The sequence below is a fragment of the Helianthus annuus genome, chromosome 1 (genome assembly GCF_002127325.2).
Source record: "Helianthus annuus cultivar XRQ/B chromosome 1, HanXRQr2.0-SUNRISE, whole genome shotgun sequence".
NCBI lineage: Eukaryota > Viridiplantae > Streptophyta > Magnoliopsida > Asterales > Asteraceae > Helianthus > Helianthus annuus.
In genome coordinates, this window is record NC_035433.2 from 88,233,395 (window position 1) to 88,244,476 (window position 11,082).

At 36.4% G+C, this 11,082-nt stretch overlaps 1 protein-coding gene across 1 annotated transcript; it reads right to left on the reverse strand.

The window, feature by feature from the left end:
• Nucleotides 1–4,131: 4,131 nt before the first annotated feature.
• LOC110871230 (probable receptor-like protein kinase At5g24010) lies at nt 4,132–5,529 on the reverse strand. The gene has a single exon (XM_022120111.2). It carries the CDS (start codon nt 5,013–5,015, stop codon nt 4,233–4,235), a length of 783 nt encoding a protein of 260 aa, XP_021975803.1. The 5' UTR covers nt 5,016–5,529; the 3' UTR covers nt 4,132–4,232.
• Nucleotides 5,530–11,082: the final 5,553 nt, after the last annotated feature.

The following is an 11,082-nucleotide window of genomic DNA, read 5'->3' on the forward strand; positions in this document are numbered from 1 at the left end:
TGAGACTTTCAATAGTTTAGACTTCTAACTGGTTTAGCACTTAATGATTCAGATTGTTTGTTTCATGAGCAGATGTCTGAATGGTTCAGACATTTGCCTCTGAATGGTTAAAATTTATACAGAGTCTGTCTGAATGGTTAAGAGCTCTGATCTGAATTGGTCATACATTTGTTTCTGAACGGTTATGCATTATACATGCTCTTAATGGTTCAGACCTCTTACTGGTTCAGCAGTTAATAGTTCAGACTTCTTACTGGTTCAGCACTTAACCATTCAGATGTTGCCAAACAGCCCCTTAGATGGTGGCGGGCTAGTTCACCAGCGTCGTCTGCGTTTGTGGGCGTGGATGACTTTTTGCCATTGCATTTTTTTTTTACTTTGAGTAAATTACTATTTTGGTCCCTATGTTTTAACCAGTTTAACCCTTTCAGTCCAAACATTTTTCTTTAACATATCAGACCCTAAGATTGCATTTTATAATGGTTATGCCCCTAACACTAACCATGTTACTTTTTTTATACTTAAACCTAAGGGTATTATGGTCTTTTTATAGCTTAGGGGTTGTTATGTAAGTTATAAAGTTCATTTAATATTTTTATTTGTGTATTACTTAATTTTTTTATTGCTTTATTTCATGATTGTTATTTAACAAAATACGTTTTAAATATTCAAATAAATACATATTCCTTTAACAATTTGTTTTTTTTATAAATGTCGTTTTTTAAAAAAATGTTTTTAACCTTTTTAAAACCGTTTATCGATTTTAAAATCATTCTGTTTGTTTAAAAAAAATAAGTCCTCATTTTTTACCATTCTTTTTAAAACCATATGTTTTTAAAACTTTTTTAAACAATTCATTTTTTAAAGTCGTTTATTTTTAAAACCTTTTATTTTTAAACCGTTTCTTTTAGAACCGTGTTTGTAAAGCGATACTTTTATTTTTAAAGCGTTATTTGAATCGCTTATCCTTTTTAAAATCCTCCATTTTTTGGTTGTTTGTTTGTTTGAAATTCGTTTATTTTTTAAACCTTTTGTTTACTAAAATCATTCGCTTTTTAAAACCTTATATTTTAAAAAAATTCATTTTTTAAAGTCATTCATTTTTAATACGTTTATTTTTAAAACGTTCCTTTTTATTGTTTAAGCGTTATTCATTATTTTTTTAAAATCTTTCATTTTTTGGACCGTTCGTTTGTTCGAAATTCGTTCAGTTTTAAACCATTTATTTATTAAAGCCATACGCCTTTTAAAACCTTATATTTTTAATACCATTTGTTTTTCTATAAATGTTGTTTTTTTAATCTTCGAAAAAAGCTGTTCGTTTGTTTGAAATTGTTCGTTTTTAAATTCCTTTGACTTAAAAATCATTCATTTTTTAAGTTTTTTTTTTTGCTATCCGCAATAAATAAATTACAAAATACAAAGTTTAAAAACGATTGTTAAAAAAAGGGTAAAAATGAACAATTTTAAACAAATGTACATTTTTTCAAAGATTTTAAAAAACCACATTTATAAAAAACAAATGGTGTTAAAAATTATGAAAAAATATAAGATCTTAAAAAGCGAATGGTTTTAGTAAAAAAAAGGTTTTAAAAAATGAACAAATTTCAAACAAACAGTAATTTACTCTCTTAAATATTAGGCTGTTAATATTTTAACATAAATATAAGGTTTAAAACATATTTTGTTAAATATAAGGTTAATAAAAATACATATTTATTTGTATATTTAAAACATATTTTGTGAAATAATAATTATGAAAAATAACGAAATAATAAAAAAAAAACTTGAGTAATTGCATTAATAATCTCTTAAATATTAAAAGAACTTTATAATTATCAAAAACAGCCCCTAAGCTATATAATGACCTAATTACACTTACACTTAACTGCAAAAAAGCAACAAAGTTAGTGTCATGGGTCAAAACCGATATAAAATGCAACCTCAGGGTCTGATATGTTAGAAGATTCCATTTGGGGCTGAAATGGTTAAAATGGCTAAACCACAGGGGCCAAATAGTAATTTACTCTTTTACTTTTATTATTTACCAATCCTTGGTTTTTTTTTTTTTACTTTTATTATTTACCAATCCTTGGTCTAATTTTGATTAGTTCCGATACGGTGGTGGGAGTGGGCTTGTTGAATGTCCGCTTCCGAGAGGAAAAAAAAAACTTCACCAGAACCCGTTAGGGTTTTGAGGTATGCATTAGTCTTTGCTAGTGGTGATTTTAGATTATCGGTGTTGACCACGTTTTAAAGTTTGGTTCTTTGTTTACCATGTTACTGGATGAACATGAGTGTATTGTCATGTAATCTGCATGTAAACAATTATCTTTGAATTTTCTTTTCACCGGATTTCAAAATTTTGGGTTTTGTTTACTTCTATGATGATGTCTTGAGTAAGGCAATGATGATGGTCTCCTGGCGTGTAAGTTTCCTTTCTTAGGCCATCCGTAGTCATAACGCCCCTTTGTGGGCGTTATGCGACACGTGGCGCGCCACGTCAGCGTGTGGGCGTTATGGGGCCTTATACATTTAAGCTCGTAGTCATAACGCCACTACCTCATCATTACCCAATTAATTAATAAACCCTTAAACTATACATATATATGTATATATATATATGTATGTCTGTGTGAGTGGAGAGAAAAGAAACAACAAGCATGGCGCCGCGAAATATATAACGGGAGGAGAAAATTTTTACCCCATAACGCCCCTCGTAGTGGTGTTCGGGGCGCTATGGGGGCGTTATGAAGGAAAAGGGCGCCATATACAGCCCCATTACACATAGTCTTAGGGTGAGAGGGGCACTCCCCTCTTAGGGGAGTCCCCTTTCTTACGCACACCCAATCAGATTATGCCACGTCAACTCCCTTCTTAAACTCCCCTCGCACCCCATTTTGATGGCGGCACTCCCCTCTTAGGGGAATTGTTTTTTTATTCAAAAAAAAAAAAGTTTTCATTGGTTGAAAATGAGGGTGGCCCCACCTTCTCTCTCCTACCTTCTTCGGTGTCTCCCCACCGATTTGGCTCACCGCCTGGATGGCGGCACCACCACCGATCGGCAACAATGGTCCCCGCAAGGGGTCACCGATTGTGCCCCGCTCCCCCTTAAAACAAGCAATCATGTAGCATGTAACCAATAATAACCTACAAAATGGAACATATGAAAAACTATGAAGTTGAATCTTTAATCTTGTATAATTGGGGAAAAGGCTTGCATACAACACAAGTGAAGCACGAAGCTCTCTTACCATGATAATGGATTTGGCCATTCATGCTAATACACCCCCATGGCTTTTCAACAATCTTGGCGATTGCAGAAGTAACCTACAAATGGAACATATGAATTTTCACAAGAAGCATAGTAATCAAGTGTAGCTAATCAGTAATTAATCAATCAGGTATGAAAATTTTGATTTTGTGCCAGTAAAAAAGAACATAAGGCTCGTTTAATTATTGTTATGTTTCGTTTAGTTACAGATACCAATCCTAAAGATACCTAAATCAAATTACTACTACATAATTACATATAGTAATCACACTTGGATTTGTATTTTGTATGAATGAAAAGCCTCACTCCTTTGGGTTCAGAAGAAAACCCTAAAGAAAAAATCTTCAAAAGAAATGGAAACCTTAAATGGATTAAAAAAACAAGGAAAAATAAATATTAGAAGAATTGCTAAGCTGATAATTGTCTTGAATCATAACGGGGAAGATGATGAAGGCTAGAGTTTTGTGATTATGAAAATCTTCAACAAATGGATCTACAGAAAATGTGAGGAAGGCGCTAGAGTTTCTAGAGGATGGAAAATACGTACAGGGTTTATAGTTGATCCGAATTGATGGTTGGATCGAGTTAGGATATTTGGGGCTACACTAAAGAAAAAACGGGCTCGAGATTTTGGAGCCAAAATGGAATTGAGGAGCTCTAATGACATGCCACAACAACCTAAATTATTTTCATTTATTATAAAAATATAAATAGATAATAGATTGAATGTTGACATATAATGCCTTTCATACTACTAGTGGGAATGCCCGCGCGTTGCTGCGGAACCCAAAAACAGGTTGCAATACAGTGTGATAATGTATAAAACAACTTACATTTGATCAAACACATAACGGACATTAACGACTCATGCTATTAATGTTGTTTAAAAAAACACTAAATATAAAACAAAGAGGATAGCTGGTTAGACCTTAAATAATATGCCAACTATCCAAATCTCCTATCTACAATTTATTTGTTTACTATGTGAAGTCCCGTTAACAATATTTGTTTTTGAGCCCGAAAGTGAACCATCAACATTGCTCGATCCATCACCGGATACAATTTCTGGTGCACCTGTGTGACCCGTTCTCGCTGAATCCACACTTTCGGTTTCTTGAATCTGAAGTGCATATTCTATGTTCCATAATACATCGCCCATAGTTGGTCTATCGACACCGTAATCCACCAAACATTTCTCAGCCATGTCCGCATACTTTTTCAAAGACGCCAGTTTTATCTGGTCAGAAATACGCGGGTTCACAATCTTTTTAAGCAACCCTTTCCTCTTCCAATGAATTGCCCACTCGCCTAAATTGACCTCTTCTCGGCCCAGCATCGGGTCAACAGCAGGCCGAGCACAGAGTATTTCAAAGAGCACAACCCCAAACGAAGAAACGTCTGATTTATCAGTAAGTTGTTGCCTCCGAAAGTATTCAAGATCCAAGTACCCAAAACTACCCTTCACGCCTGTGCTAACATGAGTCTCACTTAAACACGGGCCCGACCTCGAGAGTCCGAAGTCCGCCACCTTCGCGAGGTTACTTTCGTCAAGTAATATATTTGTGGACTTTATGTCTCTATGAATCATACCTTGTGCTGAACCCGTGTGAAGATAATGAAGCCCACGTGCGGCTCTAATGCATATTTCAAGCCTCTGTTTCCATGATAATGGAGGTAGATTCGACCCGTATAAGTGATTCCTTAACGGTCCCTTTTCCATATACTCGTATACAAGGATCATTTCCGACTGTTCTTCGCAGTAACCAATCTTGGACAAAATTGTAATCTCCGAATGGAACTCCGGGAAAAAGAATCCAAGTACCCAAAACTACCCTTCACGCCTGTGCTAACATGAGTCTCACTTAAACACGGGCCCGACCTCGAGAGTCCGAAGTCCGCCACCTTCGCGAGGTTACTTTCGTCAAGTAATATATTTGTGAACTTTATGTCTCTATGAATCATACCTTGTGCTGAACCCGTGTGAAGATAATGAAGCCCACGTGCGGCTCTAATGCATATTTCAAGCCTCTGTTTCCATGATAATGGAGGTAGATTCGACCCGTATAAGTGATTCCTTAACGGTCCCTTTTCCATATACTCGTATACAAGGATCATTTCCGACTGTTCTTCGCAGTAACCAATCTTGGACAAAATTGTAATCTCCGAATGGAACTCCGGGAAAAAGAACCATGTCATAAGCTAATATAGCTTGCGCCTAGTGCAAAATTCCCATCCATCCACATTGTTTGAGCTGCAACCACACAAGAAATATTATTATAGCTGTGTCATTGTGTTTTTTTCCAAATGCATCAAAAATGGTGTTTTCAATGCAGGTTATTAAGTAAATTACCATATTACCCTTCTGGCTTTTACCGTATTTTCAACAATTTTACTTGAGAATGTCCTTTTTGGTCGTTTAATGTATTAGTTTCTCAATAAATTAGAGTTTGTGAAATGGGAAATCAGTTGATTATGAGACTATTACAACTTTAAACAACAAATGCACATCCTAATTCCTAATACTATCTACAACTTGTTTTGTTATTGCAGAGAAGTCATGTTCTGCCTGAAACAAAATGGTCCTTACAAAGTAAGGCTAAAGTTTAGAGAAGCGCAAAGTCAAATGACAAGACATACCTAAACATCCAATATGCCAGCAAATCCAAAACCTCTTAGAGCATACGTAGTGGGGCGCGTGTAACACCCCAACCCGGAAGGGCTGACGTGTCACAATAACGGTAACATAAACAAAAGTCATAATTCCATTTATTTATTTGATAAGGATACAACCACACGACTATTAAAATTAAGATTAATATACAAGCGGAGACATTCATCTTAATTAACTAACATCTTCAGATTTATTCCTAGACTTTATTCTTTCTCTCTTTTCCCCTCCCAAAGTAACCTGTGGACCTGTATATACAAAAAATTTACGGAATGAGCCGAATGCTCAGTACGGAATTTCAGGCTCAAATAACAAATAATGCTTTATATGAAATCTTATCCGGATGGAACTTTATGCGAAAATGATACGATGCAAGAACATAATTTCATAATCATATCTTACGGATGTACCCATGAGCAAACTTAAAACGTGACAATACACAGGTAGCTACTCCTGCATAATTATCACATGAGATGGCGAATTGGCATACCCGTTATCCACCTCCTTATACTTAAATTCTAGGATCGATCCATACGCCTCCTAATAGCCTTATGTACCACACTTGTACTTAAGAGACGCCGTGAACTGATCTCTCCGTCACGGATGGAGCACATGATGTTGATGCCACAACAACATGCTCGTGGGACACTCCACGAGAAGCGATACTCAGGGTATCAGAGTACAAATGGTCTTATTCACATAACTTATAAAACTTATTTTCATAACAAAACGGAACATATATTGGAACATACGATAATGAGTATAACAACATAATACTATCGCATGACATGAAAGTTAAATCAAATGATTAGGATAGGAATCGAACGGACTGTCAACTGAATCGATAATCAAAGACGTGAGGAGTTTTTAGAAGATATAGTAACTTAGTGGTTTATAACAATTTGAATATGAAGCAATAAAGAGTGGGGTAAGGATCCGTACCTTAATAACTCCAAAGTGAAGCTACCTTGTGCTAATATTTTAGATTTATATGAGCAGAGTTTAGACTACTGATTAATCTTTTAACCTAATTTAAATAACATGCACACAAACTAGGTTAGTAACTTAATACAGCATTTACGATAACTCACGAGATCAAATTCTCACAACGAACGACAAAGTGCGATACTTAAACATCCATCGAATTAACGACGAATGACAAAGTACGATACTTAAACTCATTCATCGAATTAACGACGAACGACAAAGTATAACCCTAATGTGGGCGGCACTTAAACATCCATTGGATATATTGATCAGTCGGACAATGAATCGTAATAGCGATCGAGTTATTACCGTGATTGCGGCGGCACTTCGTGAATTAGTGTGTGTTGTGGACTGATTTAACTATAACTCGACGTACACAGAACTTATGAGCGTCGTTTCAACTTCCCAGATCAAGTCCCAATGTCCTCTATTTATACTAATTTTTGGGACATGCCTACCTACCTGCTTGACATGCCTACCTACCTGCTTGATTGACATGCCTACCTACCTGCTTGACATGCCTACCTACCTGCTTGATTGACATGCCTACCTACCTGCTTGATTGACATGCCTACCTACCTGCTTGACATGCCTACCTACCTGCTTGACATGCCTACCTACCTGCTTGATTGACATGCCTACCTACCTGTTTGACATGCCTACCTACCTGCTTGACATGCCTACCTACCTGCTTGACATGCCTACCTAGTTGCTTGATTGACATGCCTACCTACCTGCTTGATTGACATGCCTACCTACTTGCTTGATTGACATGCCTACCTACTTGCTTGATTGACATGCCTACCTACTTGCTTGATTGACATGCTTGGGTGTCTTAATTAGGGTTTTCTAGTGGTTAATTTATAAATTACTATTATTCTTTTTATTTCTAGAATAATGATTTTAAATTTATGGGCATTACAACTATTACCCCCTTAAAAGAAATTTCGTCCTCGAAATTTTTCAAACAAGAATATAACCTATTGCATAGGTAACAGAAACGAAACTTTTATAGCAGAGTTACTAACTTATATAACCAGAATCTCCTAACCACACATGTGTATCTGAAATTCATAACTAAGGTCATGACTATACTTGTCAATTACCTTATATATGTGCCCTAATGGTCCTTTTATAACGTATCTTAATAAAATATCTTACCGTACGAAAAGTCAATAGAGACTTACGGATACTTAGAGTGACTATTAGTACTGATATTTCCTACGTGGCGGACGATGAGGAGGCATCTATAAGAATAGACATAGGAGTTAAACCAAATAAGAGATCAAGTTGAATTCTATCATAGATATCTACCCATTCCTCACAGGTCTTAATTACTATCTTCAAGTTTTCTACAGGAAAGAGCCTTTGCTCTGATACCATAGCTGTAACACCCCAACCCGGAAGGGCTGACGTGTCACAATAACGGTAACATAAACAAAAGTCATAATTCCATTTATTTATTTGATAAGGATACAACCACACGACTATTAAAATTAAGATTAATATACAAGCGGAGACATTCATCTTAATTAACTAACATCTTCAGATTTATTCCTAGACTTTATTCTTTCTCTCTTTTCCCCTCCCAAAGTAACCTGTGGACCTGTATATACAAAAAATTTACGGAATGAGCCGAATGCTCAGTACGGAATTTCAGGCTCAAATAACAAATAATGCTTTATATGAAATCTTATCCGGATGGAACTTTATGCGAAAATGATACGATGCAAGAACATAATTTCATAATCATATCTTACGGATGTACCCATGAGCAAACTTAAAACGTGACAATACACAGGTAGCTACTCCTGCATAATTATCACATGAGATGGCGAATTGGCATACCCGTTATCCACCTCCTTATACTTAAATTCTAGGATCGATCCATACGCCTCCTAATAGCCTTATGTACCACACTTGTACTTAAGAGACGCCGTGAACTGATCTCTCCGTCACGGATGGAGCACATGATGTTGATGCCACAACAACATGCTCGTGGGACACTCCACGAGAAGCGATACTCAGGGTATCAGAGTACAAATGGTCTTATTCACATAACTTATAAAACTTATTTTCATAACAAAACGGAACATATATTGGAACATGCGATAATGAGTATAACAACATAATACTATCGCATGACATGAAAGTTAAATCAAATGATTAGGATAGGAATCGAACGGACTGTCAACTGAATCGATAATCAAAGACGTGAGGAGTTTTTAGAAGATATAGTAACTTAGTGGTTTATAACAATTTGAATATGAAGCAATAAAGAGTGGGGTAAGGATCCGTACCTTAATAACTCCAAAGTGAAGCTACCTTGTGCTAATATTTTAGATTTATATGAGCAGAGTTTAGACTACTGATTAATCTTTTAACCTAATTTAAATAACATGCACACAAACTAGGTTAGTAACTTAATACAGCATTTACGATAACTCACGAGATCAAATTCTCACAACGAACGACAAAGTGCGATACTTAAACATCCATCGAATTAACGACGAATGACAAAGTACGATACTTAAACTCATTCATCGAATTAACGACGAACGACAAAGTATAACCCTAATGTGGGCGGCACTTAAACATCCATTGGATATATTGATCAGTCGGACAATGAATCGTAATAGCGATCGAGTTATTACCGTGATTGCGGCAGCACTTCGTGAATTAGTGTGTGTTGTGGATTGATTTAACTATAACTCGACGTACACAGAACTTATGAGCGTCGTTTCAACTTCCCAGATCAAGTCCAAATGTCCTCTATTTATACTAATTTTTGGGACATGCCTACCTACCTGCTTGACATGCCTACCTACCTGCTTGATTGACATGCCTACCTACCTGCTTGATTGACATGCCTACCTACCTGCTTGACATGCCTACCTACCTGCTTGACATGCCTACCTACCTGCTTGATTGACATGCCTACCTACCTGCTTGACATGCCTACCTACCTGCTTGACATGCCTACCTACTTGATTGACATGCCTACCTACCTGCTTGATTGACATGCCTACCTACCTGCTTGATTGACATGCCTACCTACTTGCTTGATTGACATGCCTACCTACTTGCTTGATTGACATGCCTACCTACTTGCTTGATTGACATGCTTGGGTGTCTTAATTAGGGTTTTCTAGTGGTTAATTTATAAATTACTATTATTCTTTTTATTTCTAGAATAATGATTTTAAATTTATGGGCATTACAGCGCGAAATGCCCCCATAGCGCCGAGATGGCGCCGGCCACATCGGGACGAAGGGGGCTATGCCCAAAAAAAAATTCCAAGCGCTGTGTTTATCACGGCATTATTTGATGATTGTTTTGAATTTTTGACCGTTGTCAAACGGTCATATTTAAAAAAAAATCATTTTTTTTTATTTTCACACTATAAATACCCTCCAACTCTTCCATTTTTTTACAAATCAATACATTCCAACTCTCATTCTCTATATATTTTTAAAAAAGTGTTGAAGCTAGTCTCACCTTATTCAAAAAAATGGGTTCCCCGTCGGAAGACTCTTTCACCGAAATTTACCGAAATTTTTTTTCGCCCGACGAAGACGCGGCCGAGGAAGAAGCGGTTACGAGTGCATGTACTTTTGTGATACAAGCATTTGAGCACATTCGGCCTACTCCCCCTACACGACCCATCTTGCGACGCACCTATATCTTGCGAGATCGTGAAGCCGCGAAAGAGCGTTTGATGAAAGACTATTTTGATGCGACACCGGTTCACGGACCGAATGTTTTTAGACGACGTTTTCGGATGAGCCAAAGGTTATTTTTGCGTATTAATAATGATTTGTAAAATAGGTATGATTTCTTTAAGCAAAGAATGGACGCGCGAGGATATCTAGGCTTCACCTCAATTCAAAAGGTGACATCCGCCTTACGCGTATTATCATACGGAACCACGTACGACATCAACGACGAGTACTTGAAGATGGCGGAGAAAACAACCCGAGATTGCTTGGAACATTTTTGCTATGGTAATTTTTATTGTCTTTTATTTATTTACTTTTATATATTTATTTTTTAGTAGCTTACTAGTAAAACTTTTGTATATTAAATTATATTTTAGGTATATGCCAGTTATATGGAAAACGTTATTTGAGACACCCCACTTGGAACGACCTT